Genomic DNA, 21,782 nt, shown 5'->3' on the forward strand with positions numbered 1-21,782 from the left:
TTTCCACAGCCGAGCTGTTTAACTCAAGTGAAAAATGTCAACCGTGTTCAAAACAAATGTTGGGCGCGTGTTTGTCGTGTTTCCCGACTATCTACCGGTGCCTAAGGGAGCAATGACGCTATTCCTCGGAGTATATCCCGTTGAAATACCGGTAGAACACGGACAACATTCCCACCTGACGCCTGTGCTCTAAGATTGCAATCGATAGGGTAATCTATCAAACAGATGTGCGGAAACGCACAGTCATAGCTCGTGCAAATGCAGGGCTGGCCCTGAGCCAAACGGCGCCTGGCGCAAGTAAAATTTTGGCGCTCCTTGATCACTGTAATCAATAATATTCAGATGATTTGTATTTTTATTTAGCGCCGTTTTAATGAAAAATAATATCAAGGGTAAATGTTAGAACTGTTAGGTATTATCAGCAGTGGCGGACTAAGCCCGTCAGAGGCCCCGGGCGGCAAAGATGAATGAGCCCCCCCCCCCCCTAGTTTAAAAAATTGATTATATTTAGTTCAAATTTGTATGTATATGTGTTTTTTTTTTTTATTTAGTTAAAATGTTGCTAGCGAAATTTAAATACGGATATGTACGAGGTAACTAAAATTCGAATCGATCCGCAAAAATAAACCATGCGATTTGCACCAAGTCTTAAACTGTTTGAAAATCCAGTCACTATGGCCAGGGCCGCATTATGTGTAAGGCAGTGTAGACAACTGCCTAGGGGCCCCGCATCGGGTAGGGCCCCCTAGGGTAAAGGGGCCCCGAGACGAGCATTGCCTAGAGGCCCCGAAATGTTTGATCCGACCCTGGCAGGGCCGTATTGTCCACTAGGGCTTAATGATTAGGCAGTGTAAGCCACTGCCCATGGGCCACGCATCGGCTAGGGGCCCCTAGGGTAAAGGAGCCCCGATACGTGTATTGCCTAGGGGCCCCGACTATGACACCACATAAGGATTGTTTTATAAAGGGCCCCCATTCTATTTTTTTTTTTATGAACGATGAAAATTTTCCATAAAAAACGAAAATAAAATTCGCTGGTCCGCCATTTTTTCTTTTTTTTAGATTTCAAAATTCCGCCTACATGGTGTCATAGACACTGGATTTTCGAATGGTTTAAGAACTGATTGAAAATTCAGTCACCATGGCCAGGGCCGTATTATACGTAAGGCAGTGTAGGCAACTGCCTAGGGGCCCCCCTGGCATGATTAATCCGACCCTGGCAGGGCCGTATTGTCCATTAAGCAGTGTAAGCCACTGCCTTGGGGCCACGCATCGGCTAGGGGTCTCTAGGGTAAAGAGGCCCTAGCAAAACGCATTCAAAGTTTTGCTGAAGGATAATTCAACATATAAACTGTTTCAAACGGTTTCACATAAAATTATCTATCTCCGTCAATTTTCGAATTTCTTTAAAACATTTTGTGAGAGCATTATTAACATGTGCATCTTTCAAAAAATTAAATTAAAAAAGTTTAAAATTTTTTTAAAGCCTTGTTTAGGAGTTGATCAAGGGAACATGGAGGCGTTTGGGGGCCCCCCAGGACCGGGGACCCGGGGCGGGCCGCCCCCTCCGCCCCTACCTTAGTCCAACACTGAGTATCAGTGTTTAGGCTCCTTAGCAATTTGGCTCCCGGAGCGGACTGCTACAATTGCGCCCATATAGAGACGGCCATGTGCACATCCGGCATGCCGGAAAATCTATCCAGACTTTGAGAATGTTGCTTTATTTATGGAGAAACCTATTTTTTTGCCATTTCTAGTAAGGAATGGCATCCCGCAGATCAGGAGGTTCGCGACTGCATTGCCAGAAATGCCGCCATGTGATTTTATACCCGACAAATATGAGGTAAAAACTAAATATCTAAAGCACATAATTATAGCAAAATTAAATAAGATTTTTTTTTAATATTGTTGTGTTCGCACAAACAGGACTCCAACTCGTCTTGGAAGGAGTTTAATAATCAAATGGTTCTTTTATATTAATCAGGGATTTATTAATACTCCACGTATTATAATGGTGACTCGATAGTTGACCTAACTAGAAGCTGGCTAATTGGAATTTGAAACAGTAAGATTCTCTGAGAGCCTTCCCACTGGCCCTGGCGACTACTGGCCACTGGCTCCATCTTGCGGACTTCCACGCAAGCTCTATGCACTGCCATCTGTGCGTGCATCTATGAAGCTCTTACTTCCCAACAAATATGAAACCCATAGACATTTAAATTAATAGATGAGCCAATCAGGAAAAGGGAACAAACCAACTTAGGTAGAGCGGGTGAGGCTGGAGAACCGTTCCACTTTCGATGATTTGTCAATAAATGAATGAATCTGACAGAACACAGGCAATTTGAATTGTAATATCACCATTCTGTTTATCTGTATATCTGCTTACGAATTGCTATTCCTTTGTACGATGTCGCGCAAATTGCTGCCCTCGTAAAAAAACTATCCCAAATAGGGTAATTACCGGCATCTGTTTTTCCTCCTTCATACAATCTGGACCTCTTTAAGATCCGCATTAATAAATCTCTCCCTACAGCCCCTATATTAACCCGCCTCACAATGCTGCCCAACCAGGTGGCGATATAGCTCCCCTGCCTTTACATTTTACAGTCAGGGGGCGCTCTTGTGAGGTGTCACATAAAAATAAAACAAAATTTCGGGTTTTTGACACCTTTACAAATGTGTTATAATTTACCCACCTCACTCAATTTAAGCTTCGCCATGCCAGGCGATTCGTATGAGAACGAACATTCAGATCTTGCGCAGAAAATTCCCACAATGAGCGCTGCAAACCTTATTATTTCAATGTGCGCTCTTTGGTGATCAATGGTGATCAATCAATTGGTGTCACAGTTTATTCAAAGCATTCTCAAATCGTCTGTTGCCTCCAGCTCGTCGAAATGATACCCAGATTTTATGGTAGGGCAAGTCTATTAATTTGAATGTCTCTGGTGAACCTCACAAGAGCGCCTCTTTCTATACAGTGTAAAGACAGGGAACTATTTCGCCACCCGGTTGGGCAGCGTTGCGAGGCTGGTTAAGGTAGGAGTTGTTCGAAGGGATTTGAGCTAGTCAACTATGAACGGGTATTCGTCGAGTTTTGTGTACGTGCACCGGTGATCAATGGTGCTAGCTCCTTCGAGCAGGATCCATTGAAATACCTGTGGAACAAGCTATGCATTAGAGACGGCAATCAGTCTGTTAATATGACTTGTCAATCAGACGAATTGTCCTTCTTTGTACAGAATCAAGTATAGTTTGAAAAGTAGACGCATCGTATTTTCGCCTATAATAGCCTTTTTTAGATGTAAATAAGTAAAGTTTAATTAACTACCGCACAACAGTCCCAATTGTTTGGAGCCAGTGGTAACTTAGCATTCCCAATTGGTATTTTTTTTGATGCTGAACAGAGTGGCGAAGGGTTGGAGATAGGGAAGGGGAAATTTGGAAATGAAAGGAATTAGGGTTGGGCCGGTTGGGGGCATGATTATTACAGATGACTTTCAAGTTATGTCGAGGTACCTGTAAGATATTTTTATTGTGATTGCAAGTCAAGAATTGTCTCATTATTTGTAGTATTTAATAGTTTCATAATTACCAATTTTTTTTTAAATGCGTTCAAAAAAATATAATTTTCCACTATTTTGTTGCATAGGGGAAGCCCTACGCCCAAATCCGCGAGATCCGGGCCAAGCACCTGGCCCCCTGCCTGAACACCCTCTACAAGCAGCCCCTGCTGTTACATCAAGGACACATGCAGTGGTTGTTCGACCACACGGGCCGCCGCTACCTGGACATGTTCGGGGGCATCGTCACCGTCTCCGTGGGGCACTGCCATCCGTGAGTCCATCCTACATTATCTTACCACTTCTATCTGTCCCGTTGTCAGTGAATAGCATAAACAGTTTTGTTGGATAACCAACACCCTGCTGTAGTTCATCCCCTAAGTGGTTTGCTATGTTTGGTAACTTAGGAGGGGTACACGGGTTCATGAAGTGAGATTTGTCTAGGTCTTGGTGGCAGGAGCGTCTGCCCGACAGCTGAGTGGCAGACCCGATTGAGGGAGACCTTTGCACTCTCCTATCCGACTCTCTCAACCTATCACCTTGCACCGCGGTACAAGGAATGGATTCATATGTCCATCACTCCTGCACAGAGTTGATTTAAAGCCAGTGTCTTTGAACTTTCTGTCATTTTACATGAAAATTTTTTATCTTTGATTTCTTTCAGTTAACCTTTTCGGTGGGCCTCCTACAAATGAGACAATTTCGAAATTTAATATTTGTTTTTTTCCATCAACGAGGTATAGTGAAACTTTTTTGGAGTTAAAACAATGTTTTTAAGCTTTATTCTGATAAATATCATTGTTATCTTGCAGAAAAGTTGTGGAAGCCGCTACCAAGCAGATGAAAAAGTTGTGGCACACTACCAACATTTACCTCTATCCCGGAATACACGAATACGCTGAAAAGCTCACGTCCAAATTGCCAGGAGATCTGAAGGTAAACCTTCCTTCGTGAAAAGTTTTTTAGGAATTTGTCAAATATGCCCCTTTTGGCTTGGAATAGTTGATATTATCTATTGCAAAAATATTACACATACACTAACCAGCCTAGCCTAGTGCTAAAGATTATTTGCTGCCCTTTGATCTTTTTATCCATATTTAGGCTACCGTTTTGTTTAAAACTTTTATAATAAATGTCATATCATTTATCATATTATCAGTGGCTCCCAGGCTATCAACCTGGCCATGATAATGGCATGTTGGATTGATTTACAACGTCTATTTGTTGTCCATTCAGCTATTCCGATGATTGTCACTGTTTCAGGTTGTTTACTTCGTAAACAGCGGCTCGGAGGCAAACGACTTGGCCATGATGATAGCTCGCCTGCACACGGGTTACCACGACCTGATCTCACTGCGGAACAGCTACCACGGCATGTCCAGCCACACTATGGGGCTCACGGCACACTCCAGCTGGAAGTACAATGTGGTGGGCAGCAGTGGAATACACCATGTGAGTAATTCATTAAAAGCAGGTATGGATCGGTGTTATCATTTATGGAGGTTGGAGACGTCGTGTATTTAATGCTTACCTGTGCTGCAAATAACGTCACCGTCCATGTATATTTTGACTCCAATAAATACGATTATATTTCAGAAGGATAATTTTATTTTAACAGATTACAATTTTAGATTAAACTCGAAAGGTTTTAATGTGGAGAATGACAAACGTATGACAGGACTATTCAGAACGGCTATTAGAATCGGAATGATCTATGGTTATCTTTACGCCGTTCAGGTCTCTGCGATTAGGGATTACACATCTAAAAATTAACTTAAAAGGTTGATAAGTGATTCTCCACACAGGGTAGTTCACTCCAATCGACAGCCTCAAAAAGTAGGCATCTGGTGTGTTGGACGCAATCTTATTGGTCGTCGATTAATATCAAGAATACGGTAGTCCCAATATTTGGCCCCTGTGGTATTCCACAGAATGTGGAACTCCATACATTATAGATTGCTGGCTTTCTACAGGGATCGGTTTTGTATTTTGTATTTCGGTGACGCCATAGTGACACTGAGTCTAGGCAATTCCTGTGCAAAGACCACATACATTATAATATGTTGAAATGTTTTATATTATATCAAATGAATGTTTGTGTCATTCCCAGGCTATGAATCCAGACCCATTCAAGGGCCCATGGGGTGGGCGCGCATGCAGGGACTCCCCGGTGCAGACGGAGCGGCAGTGTGACTGCGAGAATAACCAATGCAAAGCTTCTGATCTGTACTACGAACAGTTGGAAGAGGTAAGAAATTATACTTTTAGATTAAGGTTACACTATTTATATTTTAGACTTTACAATTCTACTAATAATTCATAATAATAAGCTTTTTTATAATGCTGAGAAGATTTCCAGAGTGGTATATACTCTCAGCATCGCTCTAATGAAAGACCACCATTATCTAAACACAAATTTTGTAGGTAAGCGCTTAAATGCATTAATTTTCTTTTAAAAATGTTGGCGACAAAGTTAAAAAATATCAACAAAAAACATAGATTATTTACTTGCATAACTCTAAGAAGAAAAACAAACATGACTTCCCTTTCGAAAGAAGAGAAAATCACAGAACTAATTACCATAATAATATTATTACAGAGCAGTGAACATTTTTCAAGAAATATCGACCAATATAAAAGAAGGGAAAAAGGTGCTTAGTTTGTAATTTTTGTAATCTGGTTTGCAATTAATTCCATTTTTTTTAAAACATTTTGTTACATTTTTCTATTAGAAAATGTGTTATATGTAATCATTGTACATATGTAACCATTGTACATAATGTACTGTTTTATGTTAAATAAATTAAATTAAAATAAAAAGTTTTCGAAAAAAAAGACAAGAAGCATTTTTTTTAAATTTCTCGGCAGAAGCATGATACCTATTAATGCTACACTCATAAAGTTGTTATTAGAGGTGCTACTGCATACCAATATTTCATTGAAACTTGTTCCACTATTAGATAAGCGGTGCAGTTGACCGGAATCGGTAGTTTTAGTTAGAGCATTGGGAGAGTTGGAAGTGAAAGTCAAAAAGCGGAACATATTTTTTTGCTTCATGTTGCATCTAAATATAATACATCAATGGTAGCACTAGATATAACTTCTTGCTGTAAATACTCTTTTATGATTGCTCTAAACGTTATTATATTACCTGGTTATCTATAATAAGCCTTCGGGGTCTTCGGTTTTTGTCGATTCCTTACCCTTACCGAGCCAGTGTAACGACCGGCTATCTGTATTTATTTTTTAAAATAAAAATATGGCTTCCTTGTAATGGTTAGAGAAATGTGAATGTTTCAGATATTCAAGTACTCCCTGCCAGGTGGAAAGGTGGCGGGCATCTTTGCAGAGTCCATCCAGGGAGTTGGGGGCACGGTTCAGTTCCCGCACAAGTATCTACAGAGGGCGCAACAGCTTGTCCAAAGCAAGGGGGGACTGTACATAGCTGATGAGGTTAGTGGAATTCGTAAAACGTTTTCTTCTCAGGCAGAATCATTTGTGTGGTTATTTTTATCTATCTTAAGCTACATGAAGTCCCCGTCGTTGCCCGGAATTTACGCAGAGATTTTCGAAATCAGGTGGATTCATTAATTTTCCTCTTATTTTGAAAGTTAAGTTAAGTGTCATCAAGAAATTCTGGGGTGAGAAAATGGGAGGGGGTGGTTTTTCTGTGTAGACCGTTACCTTCCTCTTGTTTCGAAGATCAAGTGTGCAAAATTTCATCAATCTCGGAATAAAACTCTATATTTGTATAAAGAACAAACACACACACAGACACTCTTCTTTATGTATATATACATATATTTCTATGTAGGTACATGGTTACGTACATTAGTTAGCGAGTGGATAAAATTGCCGAAAAATTATATCAGTATGTTAAAATACCAAATGAATTATTCCAGGTCCAAACCGGTTTCGGGCGCACGGGTGACCACTTCTGGGGCTTCGAGGCTCACGGCGTGATGCCCGACATAGTGACCATGGCCAAAGGAATGGGCAACGGCTTTCCGCTGGCCGCTGTTGTCACCACGCCCCGCATCGCCCAGTGCCTCACGAGAGCTCTGCACTTCAACACCTTCGGAGGGAACCCACTCGCTTGCGCGGTCGGCAAGACCGTTCTCGAAGTGAGTACTATTTTTTTAAGAAGCCTTTACTTAGTAGGTAACCCATCTATTCAAAATTGTGTTCATTCATTGAATGGCAGAAGAAGTCGGGGACGTCTGAGGAAAACGTGGCACGACCAAGTGAATCAAAAGAGTCAGAAGAAACCCAACATGTTAAAATAAGAATAAGTTTTTCGAAATCAGATATAGACAGTAATTAATTTCCCTTTTATTTTGAACTTCGAGTCTGCAAAATTTCATCAATTTCAGAAATTTGGCTTTAACTGACCACAGCAACTAAATTAATTTTTGTACGCACTTGTCCTGAATCTGTTTATGTAGTAATTTTTTTTTCCCGTGAGCGCCATCGGCCCATTGTGCTATCTCCCATTTTACCTCATTTCTTTAACAGTAATCCGGTCCCTTTAATGAAGTTCACCAGGGTTGTTATTGGATATGTGGCTATGTCTTCTGGTTCTACAGTGTGTCTTCCCAGGTATCTGAGCCTTGTTCCCAACAGAGCGGGACATTGGCACCAAAGGTGAATTGGAGTCTCTTCATCCTCTTCACATTTCCTGCATCTGTTGGTGTTTTCCACTCCCAACAACTGCATGTGCCTCCTGAGATGGCAGTGTCCCGTTAGTAGTCCTACCAGTTCCCTCAGTGAGTTTCTGTCCCAATTGAGTACCTAGTTGTCTGGTTCGCCTTTGGTCTGGTCCGTTTATGAGTACTTTGGATTGCCTCATTCCGGATGCCCCCTTTCCCATTCCTCCCAATGCCGGGATTTGACCCACCTTTCAATATGTATTTTAGTGTGGCGAGCTGCTACTCCTACGGCCAGCTTGGATCCCGCAAGTGGTGCTTTCGCCCCTTTCCTTGCTAGTCCATCAGCCCGCTCATTGCCCTCAATTCCTTGATGTAGTAAAAATGCCATAACTTATTGTTTTTCTCTTTATTTTATATAATTTTCTATGTTATGTTATCATTGAAACAGGTGAGCAAAGGGGGTGGGGGTCGTTTTTCTAATTCGCATATAGATAGTGACCTTCCTCCTGCTTTGAAGGTCAAGTGTGCTAAAATTTTATCAATATCGGAATAAAACTGTAGGTTTGTTTGATGAACACTGGGGCACTCTTTTTTGTATGTATACAGTTCCATAGTACCTACAAGTAGCACAAGCGGGAAACTGCTGTATCTACATTACATTTAGATTTGATTTTGTAGAATAACGTTTTATGATTTGAGCTTTCATTTTCGAGTAAATCCAACATTGCAATTTTTTTTAATTGGACGCTACAGGGTTACTTTCGGCTATTCTTTGTCTTTTAAAATACGTCAAAGTGTAGAGCCAGCTAGAAAAGTTTTTCAAACCTTTAATTATCCATAAAAACTGCTCAGATGCTCAGACCGAAAAAAGAGAAGTATTTTTGGGTTCTCTGTGTGATGTAGATTCACCTATGTCTCGCTTGTACCACTAGTTTCCGGATACCACGTATAATAATTATTTGTGTTATTTCACATATAATTAAAACAAAATAACATTCAGTATGTCCATGGTACGTTCCAGTGTGATAGTTACTCTCCTTATCGCCCTGGTAAAAGACCACCAATCGAAACTTTGCTTGAAACGGCATTAGCCATGTTTAGTGACCAGATCTGATTGGTCGGGTATTTCCCAGCCTTCCTCATCCCCTTCCCACTTCCTTCAGTTTCAAAACATATCCTAAATATGTGACTAATTTATCATAGTCCCACCAGGGGGGTATAACTCCAATCAAAAATTTGAACCGAAATATTGTGACATCATATAATTTCCTAACTATAACCACCAACGAAAAACTCTGAAAGTCTATGGAATAAGTTTAATGAGTTTTTCATTGGTGTATAGTATAATAAGTAGGCTCCGAATTAGAATTTTGCTGTCTATATATTGGCATATCTATGGTTTTTTAGGACCAATTTGTTTCATACAAAAAGCCCAAAGTTATATATCTAGTGAGTGGTTTATTTATGAGTCCCACTGCTGTAAACACACAAAAATAATTCCCAATATTATCAATCCTTCAAAGTAGGTACCTAAAGTACCTACCTACTTTATTTGTTTATTCTCACATTTTTTTGAAAAAAGAAAGAAAAATTTTAATTTGACATTTGTGACAGTTTGACAACAGTTGAAAAGATAACAAGTTACACCAATAAAATTGTTAAACACAAAAAAAAACCACAAATCTCTACAAAGTAATGAATAGATTGAGGGGGTTGTCATTTCTAAGATTTTTTATGTCGAATTTAATTGAAGCAACTAAAACAACGGGCTTAAGAAATTGCAGTGAGCCAGTTGCAGTTCGGCCAACCAACAGGGTAAAATCATTTTTACCTTTATCTCCAATGAAATTTTAAAAATACAAGACACGTTATATTATTTATACTAATCGAACAAAAAATGTAGCACGCAGAAAAGGACAGCTATTCGATATGAACGACTCACTAAAGCATGTCAGCAAGTCTCAGTAACGTATCTTCAGTCTATTAATTCATCTAAGGTTCTCAGTGTTAAATTTTGGTAAATTTTTTCTTCGTAATGAAAGTGATTGGTTCCGTTTATGTGAAGCCCGCACAATGCCAAAATTTAAACACGAAATAAAGAAATGGATTGCAATCACAGGGCGTCCCACTATTGCTAGCATATGTAAACCAAATTGCACATAGACAACAAGTACTATTTACACACGACCAAATTCAAACTTAATTAAAATGATCTATTTATATTTTCCCACATTTGTAATGAACACAATCTTAACAGGATTAACCCAACCGTTCTTTTAATTGTATTGAAATTATTTTGTATTATTTTTATATTTTGTATTTACCCTTATTGATATTCACTTAACTATATCTATATACATCGATGTACTCTATGTCTGTCTCGACACAGGTTTACCCTAGTGAGACAGGCATCGAAAAACCACTTGTAAAAAACTTTATATAGATAAATAAATAAATAAAATGCGCTGAACTGCGAAAACTAGCAGGTATGTAAATAAATAAAGACTTGAACGTGGATGGGAAGGCCTGTGGACTTTATTTTGTTCTTTTGCTAGCTGGGAGCGGCTCAGCGCGTTGTGTGGGCTGCGTGTGTACGGAACCAAATGTATAATCATGTTTCGCAATACGTGTCTTGTCTTTCAAATTAAACTTTAAAGATCAGATTCCAAGCAATAGAAAATTAACCCATCTACAGGAATATTGTAGACAGCCAACGAGAATAATAATTATTCTGTATATGGACTTTGAACTAGGTTTCTGAGCTTAACTTCAGTTAGAACATTGTAAACCTAGCTTTAAATAAAATCTTAACATGTCAAGAATCAGAGTAACATAAAAGTATGAATGTGAATTTAACAAAGAGTTAGTGCAGAGACAGATTTGTGTCGCAGTCTATCCTCTCTTACTAACCTTGCGGTAAACGGCATGATGGTTAATTAGTTATAAACATACAATAAAGAAGAACACAAGAAAGGCCACATTGGCGTGTTTCATAGTCCAAAAGTCTGACCATTCTTTGCTTAAAAATCATATGCCAATTCCAATGGGATGGCAATAAACTATGTCAGGAAAGTGAAATAGAGAAAGTCAGTGGCGACATTGGTTGCCATTCAAATCTAAGTATATGAATAAAAAAATTGCAGAAATTTACTGTTCACTATAATTTCTTTTGTTGACGCAACTAATTTTAGCTCGCAAAATCATTTCCATTGTGAGTTTTGAAGCTTTGAAATAACCATTTTTTAGAAATTAGGCTTTGAAACTCGACAAAGCTGGATAGTAAAATGTAAAACCACTAATATAGGGGCACCTAATACCCTACTTTTACATCAGTTATAATTTTTTTCCAGGTAATGGAGGAAGAGAAGACGCAGGCCCGCTGCAAGGAGGTTGGTAGCTACCTGCTGCGCAAGCTGGGCGCGCTGCGAGGGCACTACGGGGGCGCCGTGCGTGACGTGCGCGGCAAGGGGCTCATGATAGGCGTGGAGTTGAGGGGGCCCCGCCTCACCCTAGCTGTCATGGAGCACTGCCGCGCGCTGGGAGTGCTGCTGGGCAAGGGGGGTCTGGAGGGGAACGTGAGAGAAACAACCGACCCCACTCCACTTTAGTCCTTCCTACTCCTCTAATTTATAACCATAGACAATATTCAAATTGTGGGATGGAACACCTAGCCCCCTGTTTCCCATAACCTGTCCAAATTTTACTAACTTTTTAAATATAGGGTACTAATGATAAGAGGCAAAATATCCCTATATAAATGCCAAGATGGCGGCTTAACATGGCAAACATTATTTCTTATATTATGAATGTTTATTTTTTCCCTTTTATATAATTTAAACTCCTCCACAAATGCTTTCCACTGGCTGTGATCTCTCGCATCTACCTGCAGTCCTCAGTACTTTGCAGTTGTCTAATAACTAGATATGGACCGAAACTAGATTTTCAGCTGAAACCGAATTTTGGCTTCTGCTCTAGTTTCGGCTGAACCGAAACTTATTTAACTCTTTGGATGCCATTCAAAACATACTTTATATTCTTCCTTCACAATCTCTATTATACTAAAATAAATAGTATAAAATAAAGTCGCTATCAGCATCTGTCTGTTTGTGCGCTTAGTTCTTCTAAACTATGCAATGAATTTTGATAGGGTTTTCACTATCATTTAGAGAATTTCTTCCGGAAGGTGTATATATATAATACATGCATATTATATTTATAGAAAGTAGAGAAAAGTCGAGAAACGTCGGGTACATGTCGGCTAGTCCTAACTAATATTATAAATGCCAAAGTGTGTTTGTTTGTTTGTCTTTCTGTGACAAAGGCTACTTTAACCGAAAAAACATTTCATTTCCTTGGGAAAATTCTTTGTATAACAATTTCTCACTAATACTATGCGAGCGAAGCCGCGGGTGAATAAAAAATAAGGCTTTCTTATAAATAAATACGGTACTATGACTTTTTAAAATGATAAATTGTGATACTTGACAAGGAATTTGCGATGCACTTTTTCACAGATAAAAAAATCAATGTTTTCAAGTGACGAAATGACAAGTTAGAATAATATTAAGATACATTATTTCTTTGCCAAGCTACTAAAATTTATTTAAGTACGCTTGAAGCATTTTTTATGGTTCAAAATACTATAAAATCGAGGCAAGTGCGGTGAGTTCCTAGCAAATCCAATTTAAAGTTATACTACAAAATGGACTCAAAATGCGATGTAGATTCACCAGTTACCCACTTGCACTATGAGTTTCCGGACACAGTGTATAGTAAGGTTATGCTTCGGTAAATGGAATGGATAGTGCATAACTTACTTTTCGCTGAATATTTAACTTATTCACTGCCACCTGTCCCGCATTGCTAGTTGTGCCTGTTTTGAACTGTTTTTGCATTCAAAGCCATTGAGAATTGCTCACATTCAGTTGTAAATTTAATTTTCCTATAACTGCAAAAGAGTATAAGGCGAAGTGAAATGGGCGCATTACTTAATTTCAGTGACATATTTCAACGATTTGGTTCGTTTCAGGTGTTGAGGATAAAGCCGCCCATGTGCATCACCCGCGAGGACGCCGACTTCACGCTACAGGTGCTGCAGGACGCCCTGGAGCAGGAGGGGGAGGGCGCGAGAGGGTCCAGGGCCGAATCCAAGGAGTATGTGTTCCTCAGCGGAGTATGATCACTAAAGACGAACTAACCAACAAACATTTTTTTTCTGTATCTGCAAAAACTACAGTGTGCATCTCAGAACTGCAAAGATACCTTTGGAGATCTGTAATATAGTGACTCTCGGGTAAAAGGGTATACGTCAGTATAAGTGAATTGTTCAGGAAACAAAAAACAAAGTTTGATATTTTTCTGATAAAAATTTTCCTACATTATCGTCTAATGTACTTCGAAAGAATCTTGGAAATTTAATCACCTTTCTGATGACGCATATTGAAAGTACGTTTGATATTATACATAACTATTTATAAAATAAATAAATTCATTCTTAATGTACTGAGTTATACATCTTTTCACCCAAATATACCCATATTCTGATGTTAACTAGTGGATGTAAATAAAACTTCAATAATCGATAATCTTTTTTTAGCAGTTGATTTGGGTAAAAAGATATATCTTCAATTATTTTTCTTTGCTCAAACATAACATCGTATTTTTCTTTCCAACTCGCTTTTCATATAACCGCATTTTGCTCATAGAAAATAATAAAATGCTTCCTATACTAAACTCTATAACAAAATCCCACTCTCATTCAAAACTCACAACAATATTATAACATTTAAATTTTTAAATAAAAAGCTGGATACATAACATAATGAGATCAGAAATACCAGAATAATAATAATATATACTGACACCAAATACAGACTGAAATTGAAACCACTCAATTGCCGCAAAAGACTTTATAATTATTTCATAAGAGACACTACATAATCTAAAATTCAGCCTGAATATGTTTGTGCTTGCAAAACTTGAAAGTAGTAGACCGATGTCGCTAAAAGTTTCAAATTTTGTTCTTATTAGTGCCAGGAGTGTTTAGAGAGTGGTTTTAATGGGTTCCATGATAACTCCTCAAAATGACAACTCAACACACCTACCTTTAAAGGGTTATATAAAGTGATGAAACAAAAACTAGGTTAAATAGTTACATATGTAACGTGATATAAAGTCATCAAAAGTGATGAAACAAAAACTTTTTGTTTCATCACATATAACTTTGGTTCCATGATAACTCAACACAGTGACAATTCAACACACTTTTAAGAAGTGATATAAAGTCATTGGAAACAATGATTTTTTTTTTTTAAACCTAACCTAACCTAACCTACTTAACCCAGTTTATAAAGTTTTTGTTTCATAACTTTCCATGACTTTATATAACTTTTTAAAGATGTGATGAATTAATAATAATAATATTTGGCTAATTTATATAGCGCCGTTTTCGTGAAAAATCATCTTAAGGGCACTAAAGGGAGCAAAAATTCGAGATATAACATTTTATCCGAGAACCACGGTATTGTTGACTGTGTATTTCATTAAAAAAAAGACAGCATTTCAAAGAATGGGTTATTATTTATTCATTTTCAAATTATTCACACAATAGGACTCAATTATTACAAGTTCAAACAAAACATGAGATTCCGAAATTTCCTCGTTGCATTGTTATATTTGTCAGCGTTAACATATAAAATTCAGTCAAAACAATTACATAATAATACTTGTTAATATGGCTTAATATTGAGTGATACTCGTTTTAGTTCTATAACAGTGACTAAATGGCCATAAAAAAATATATTCATCAGCCTAACGGGAACACAGGTGACATCTATTGGTACAATTATGCACTAAAAAGATTGGACTTGCAATTAATCTCATGATCCTAGTCCGATCAGCTGCACGGTTTCCACTTGTAACCCTATATTTAAAAACCCTCAACGTAAGTGGTACATATACATAAGTGGTGATAAAGTTGGGGAAAACAACTCCAGAGTCTGGGCCTGCAATGGATGAAGGGGCACTGACTAGGAGAAGAAGATGAGATGAGATAATGGTACATAGTTATATGTATGTAGATGTCGCATATATTCCCGTTAGGCTGATGAGTTTTTTGTTCCTTTGCAGCCTTTTAGTGCTACACTGCCGCCGTAACTAAAAACTTGGTGTCTTTCTCGAGACTTTCAAGGAAGACACTGCATTTTTATTTGCCACAGCAGTTCTGTTAGAAATAACATGGTGGTTAAGGAATTCTTACATAATCTGACATCCCTTATCTGGACTATTATAATTAAATATTTGTATGGAAATTGATGTACTTTGACAATGAAATTTTAATGTCACACTACAGTAACTATGGAATTTTAGACTATAAATTACATATAGTATGCAAGTCAAATCTAATTCATTCCCAAGTACAGGCAAATCATTTTAAAGAGCGTACATTTTAATGTATTTGTGCACGCCGATAATAGTTTAAACTGATTAGAATTGGAATGGAACACTCGCCCGCAGTCCCCTTTTACCCCGCAGTAGTCCTACGATACAATACACCATTACACACTGTAACTAAATTTGTATTGATTTATGTGTCTTGAACCACATTTTACACCCTTTCCAAACACCTTTTAAAACAAACCAAAAAAAGTTTTAAAAAAACATTTTGTCATAGTGGAATTTGACCTGAACCATATTAAACGTAGTAACAAAAAATAATAATATAACAATTTCATTGTAAATAATAATATGATATATATAAATGGAGATGTTTTTTCAATTCAAAATAACAATGCAGCAATTAGTTTATTTTAAAAATAATAATTAAAAATTTCAATGATATATATTATAAAGTTCGAATTGTACATCGAGCCACAAACTTACTTCATGTGTGATCCTGGCTATACAATTCTAATCTTTAGATTTAAAATAAACGCAAATTTAAACAATACACACAGCCAACTTCTTAGTTCATTTACAATTCACTAGATTTAGACTGCAGTTAGTGATATAATGTTTGTTAAACCTAGAAATAAAACACAATAAGAGAATATAATATGATAATTATTAATCACTATAATTTTAATTAATTAATTAATATTACTAAAGGTGTTATAAATTGAATTAATGTGAAAAAAAATTACGAGTAATTCAAAAAATTTTATAAATGGACTTTTTTTGATCACTTTCGATTACATTTTAGTGTAGACGCATGCTTACATGTTTCTAATGCCCAGTTCTGGAGAGAGTGATCTTAGTTTATGCAGTATCAATCCCTCAGATCACTGCGTCATTAAGAGGATAAATATATTGAACGTGCTTTAAACATGGTGACAATTTAGAGACGCACTACATAATTTTTTTTTAATAAAAAGCGCATAATCTCTGAGAATCTGTTAGGAATCGTAATATATGGAGTAGCGATGAAATCTAATTCTGTTAACAAATATAATAAAAACTCTCACAAGTTAAAGGATCTTAATTTTTTCTTTTATGTATTTAATAATATTATTATCTATATCTATACAGGGTGTATCGGCACGTACCCGATAAACTTTAACCAGCTATTCCTTAGCACATTTGAAGTAAAAAATGTTATGGGCACTTTGCTGTCCGGTAACATTATTTTTAAATAAAAAATTTATTATTCATATTTTCACCACATGTCACCAATGTTTTATCCTTTGTCAAAGTTTGAAAACCCGTCTGGCAATATTTTGTTCGAGTTTCGTTGAATAATGTACGTACGTACCTACGTTGGCGCGCTTTTACAATCACAACGAAATGGCATGGCACCATTCGTCTCATTTTTAGCTATTATTATTTAGTGTGTATGAAAGAGCGAACACGCTTTTTGACACACTTGCTAATAACAGCTGTTGAACACGAGAAACAATGCCAATGATAGTGACGGAGTGTGGATTTTTTTATCATTTTTTGTTTTTATTAAAAAAAAATAGACAGCAAAGTGCCCATAACATTTTTTACTCCAAATGTGCTAAGGAAAAGCTGGTTAAAGTTTGTCGGGTACGTGCCGATACACTCTGTATAAATTAAAAATTAGTAAATTAAAATTAGTTCAATATATAAATTTGTTTTGCTGTGTAATTATTATTACGTGTGACCGCCGTTTTGCCTTTTTTTAACATTAGCTCCACACCGGAAGCCATGAGGAAAATAATTCCCCTTTGGGGATGCTGTGTGGAGGGTCTTTTTAGGAAAGGAAGGAGAGGAAGTACTGGGAAGAAGAAAGGTATGAGGGGTGGGGTATAAGGGTATGGGGTCAGTATGTTCAGGAGTGAAGGACGTATGAATCTATGAATCCACTGCGGTACAAGCCAATTTTCCGAGAGATTCCTGCTGGAGAGGTCGAAAGGTCTCACCCTATGAATCCTGGCACCCCTGCTAAGTCACCAAACGTAGCGAACCACTTGGGGTGACCTATGGCGGGGGTGTTGGTTATCTGATGGTTCCCGGGGCGGCGGTACTCATACCCCCCTCCCAAAGGCATTATCAAACTGTTATTTAAATTGAATAATAATATTATTGAACATATAAAAGAAAAACTTAAAATTAAAATGGAGTTCTACATTGTTTTTTACAGGTTTTTTGATAACTATATATTATCTTACATAGAGTTTTTGAGGTCTTCAGGCCAAAAGATAAAGTGACCCACAGTTGACATTGTTACTGCGGTGGAGTATTATTGTTAAGAAATGTATCTACAATAAGAAATTTTGAATCTACCTAACTTAAACTGTTAAGAGACAAATTTAAGAAGACGTTTACTAATTAATTAATATCATTATTTAAATATAAGAAGTCTAGAAGGACTTTTCTATTCGTAGTAAAGGTTACAAACACAGTATCAAAGTAGCCAATGATAAGTCTGAAAATATTGGCATTTTGTAAAAAAAACTGCACCACAGAAATATCATCGCACATCGCATGAACCATCTCAAAATGCCCTTCAATGGAGGCAGCACAAATGGCCTACTCTTTCCTACGGAGGTTGAAAACCATTATGGCAATTATTACTTAAGCTGGACATCCAAATTAATAGACTTGCCCGAACATAAAATCCTGGGTATCATTTCGACGAGCTGGACGCAAAACATTACTATATTTTTGGCACCAAGGAGGGTTCAAGAATGCTTTGAATAAACTATAACATCAGTCGCACGCTGACTGCCGAAGAGCGCACATTGAAATAACGAAGACCCCGCACAGAAAAGTAAAGTTCGCTAAAGTAAGGCAACGGTTTGCAGCGCAGTCCATTGAGGGACTTTTCTGCGCAAGGTCTGAATGTTCGTTTTTAATGAAAAATGAGTGAGGTGAGTAAACTATAACACATTTATAAAAGTGTCTAACTAAATAGTGTAACAAAATATTCGATTTAGAATTTGTAGTTAAGTTTTTGCGCAGCCAGCAATTTGCTTGCCATTGTAAAAAGGACAAGTAATTCGTAAGCAGATTTTATTTTCGAGGACCAAATAGTGATATTACAATGCGAGTTGCCTGCATACTGTTAGATTCATTTATTGACAAATCACGAAAAGGGAGACGGTCACGCCACCTCCCTGCCCTGGTCTGGTCTATCAATTCGGATGTCCATGCTTTAGCCGTTCTGAGCAACCTAAATTCTTGAGCCAATTTTGACATTTGCCTTATTTCTATTGTGAAATAATGCCTCTTTTGTAGGAAAATTTAACAAGAAACTGATACAAATGAATTTGAAGTAATGTTTGTATTTGCTTCTGAACTTGTAAACATAAAAAAATTAATTTAACCTTATCTATGCAGCTGTCACAAACGTGACCCATCCCGTATGTGGATGCCTCGTATGTGATCCATGAAGTTCTACTAAAAGACATACGTACATTGTGTCAAAATGTGGAGCATGATGGTATAGTTTGCTTTGAAGAGGTTAAATTCTCTCCAACTACATAAATGTACCAACAGTGAACTGAAGACGTTTTTTAGTATTAAAATTTCCCTTTTTCAAAAGCTAAAACAAACAAAAAATTCTGAAGCATTGGAAACTCTCAATGACATCAATAACTTTTCCTCGCATATTCAAATGCCTCTGAATGCGTAAATTCACCAAGGCCATCTCTCCTGGCGAGTGGCCAAATATAACGTGCACAGAGATGGGTTCATGTTGATGATACGCAGTGGCAAAGTTTTCCGTAATATTATCCCCAGACAATTTTCCTTAGAAAACTAAATACAGTATAATAGTACAAGTTAAGTCTACCCGAAATGGAGAGTTTAAAATATAGTGGAACACTTGGAGTGAGCGAGATTTATATAAAGACAATAAGCATTACAGTCGACTACGCATTACATAACATTTGGCACTAAGACTATATTTATATTATTAATCCAGCCAGCGATACAGAATACAATAGATTGGCATTGCGTCTTATTCATGACCACAAATCAAAGAGTAGCAAATATTAAACAAGTGTGTATCAGCATGTACTTATTTTATGTACATAATTTTAATACCGCCTCTGGCATATTTTGTCCGAAGTTTGGAATATTTCCGCTGTGCAATAAAATCCAAATAAATGGAAGAATGCTGAACTTATCCGAAAACTAAAAACTGTTTTTGAAAGGTGATGAAATACGCTTTGAAATTTTATTATTAGAAATAAACATATAATTTATGAAATTATAATGTTTTTTTTAATTATTAAAAAAATTAAATTTCATCACACACGGCACAGAAGGGACAGAGTGCGTATCATGTGATCTGTTGTGATGTGTGGCAGCAATCAGTGGTGACGTGTGATAGTAAAATATTTTTAAAAAAAAAAGAAAACTTTATTCGGAATAATTTTATTAATAAAAAAAAAATACCTGAAGTTGGGGATTTTATATTAGGTGGGGGAATATTCCCGGATGAACACACAATATGTAGTCAATCAATATAAATAACAATTTCCTCGTCTAAAGTATTCTGTATCTGCGCCTGGAAGCTACTATCTTCCTATTGAATTAGTAGTGTAAATAATGTTTACAAGAAATAATGAAACAATAGATGGACAATGACTCAATAATACAGCAGTCAGATTTCGTAATGATTAGTGAGCCAGATTTGGAACAATGGAATATTTCCAAACAACTTTTGTACAGATAAATGAACTAATGTAAACTCAAAAGATATTGGAATAATTTGAACCACATTCATTTTCAATATTTCTTTTTGACCAAGACACCTTTTTTCAAGTTCACCTAAGCATTAAAATATACATCTTTAAATGATAATTTGTACAATTTCTAAACATATTCATATTTTGCGACAGCTAAAAGAAAAATAGTGTAAAAGAGAGACGAAATGAACCCAAATTATTAAAAAAAAAAACATAGAAAAAAGAGCAAAAAATACTAAAAAACTATTTAGAATTAAAAATCGATAACAACTAAACAAAATGATTAGCTTTCTATTCATATAACGTTGTATACTAGTCCCAGCGAGAGATTATATGTGACGTCATTGTTTTCTTTTATTATTTAGTGAGGCTAGGAGCTAGGGCTTTACTGAGGAGTAACGTAGTGGGGAGGGGAATTAAATGGAGAAGAGGAAGGTGGGGAAGTACCTGGCTATTCAGATTTGGTCACCAAACATGGCCAAAACCATTTCAATTCTAAATTGTGGTCTTACACCAGGGCGATACTGAGAGTATCTTCCACTCTGGAACGTGCCGCAAATATAATATATATTATTTAACCTCTGGAAAACCGTTTGTGCACCGGTGACAAGAATTTTTCCCGCCGACAAACCGTTCACGCACTGCTGGCATTGGAATTTCGCTCTTACTGGAATTTTTTGATATGCGATTTAAACCTGTATGCCATGAAAAAGTGCATAAAATTTTTTAAAACAATCGCTAGCACTTGAAACACTTAAGAGTTCATTTTAATTCCATTTTTGATTTCCCTCAAAAAGGGTCTGGTGTTCCAAAGGATAAATTTGATAAATTGTGAAATAACACAAATTAATCAAATAAAATTTACTTGCGCATGCCGAGATTTAAACTCGCGACCTCCAGCTTGCTAGTCGAGAGCCTTACCCCTCGACCAAAGAGGCCGCATTGTTCGCGCATCTTCTGTCTTTTTCGTTTTCAAACAAGACGCGTGAGAAGGAAGAGGACAAACGTCGATGACATTCGTATTAGCTCTTGCTGGGAATAGTTTATATTTCGATGACAACAGAAACAAATGATAAACTGTTTCTCATAACTTAAAATTTATAGAGAAATATAAATTTATTGACTCTTTATTAAGTTGCATTATCTTGTTATGAGTATCGAATGGGTTAATCCAATTATTATTCATATCGGTACTGGCAGAATATAACTTCATTCAAACACCAAATATAATACATTATTCTTTTTTAATAATTTCTCATATAAAATATTTTAAAAACCATGGAAATAACAAATTACATAACATATAAATGCAATACAAATTACTTTGCAAGAGATTCATAAATTCGATAAACCATATTTTAATAATGATTTAATATGAAGCTCTTTGATTTCGTTACTGAAATATTATGTGT

General features: G+C 36.9%; 1 protein-coding gene across 1 annotated transcript; it reads left to right on the forward strand.

The window, feature by feature from the left end:
* Nucleotides 1–1,760: 1,760 nt before the first annotated feature.
* Nucleotides 1,761–13,699, forward strand: LOC149422219 (alanine--glyoxylate aminotransferase 2, mitochondrial). Its single transcript, XM_089633667.1, has 9 exons — nucleotides 1,761–1,843; nucleotides 3,656–3,840; nucleotides 4,379–4,502; nucleotides 4,830–5,018; nucleotides 5,677–5,814; nucleotides 6,867–7,019; nucleotides 7,469–7,690; nucleotides 11,566–11,790; nucleotides 13,245–13,699. The coding sequence occupies exons 1-9, from the start codon at nucleotides 1,808–1,810 to the stop codon at nucleotides 13,392–13,394; spliced, it is 1,422 nt and encodes a 473-aa protein (XP_089489793.1). The 5' UTR covers nucleotides 1,761–1,807; the 3' UTR covers nucleotides 13,395–13,699.
* Nucleotides 13,700–21,782: the final 8,083 nt, after the last annotated feature.

The sequence above is a fragment of the Hesperophylax consimilis genome, chromosome 7 (assembly GCF_061612785.1).
Source record: "Hesperophylax consimilis isolate HC1 chromosome 7, BYU_Hcon_1.0, whole genome shotgun sequence".
In the NCBI taxonomy this organism is placed as follows: domain Eukaryota; kingdom Metazoa; phylum Arthropoda; class Insecta; order Trichoptera; family Limnephilidae; genus Hesperophylax; species Hesperophylax consimilis.

Excerpts from the sequence above, each read along its gene's own strand:
- LOC149422219 (XM_089633667.1), top strand. The coding sequence starts at position 1,808 with ATGCCGCCATGTGATTTTATACCCGACAAATATGAG. Across the intron at positions 4,503-4,829 it reads AATTGCCAGGAGATCTGAAG|GTTGTTTACTTCGTAAACAG; the intron begins GTAAACCTTCCT and ends TCACTGTTTCAG. Across the intron at positions 7,691-11,565 it reads TCGGCAAGACCGTTCTCGAA|GTAATGGAGGAAGAGAAGAC; the intron begins GTGAGTACTATT and ends ATTTTTTTCCAG.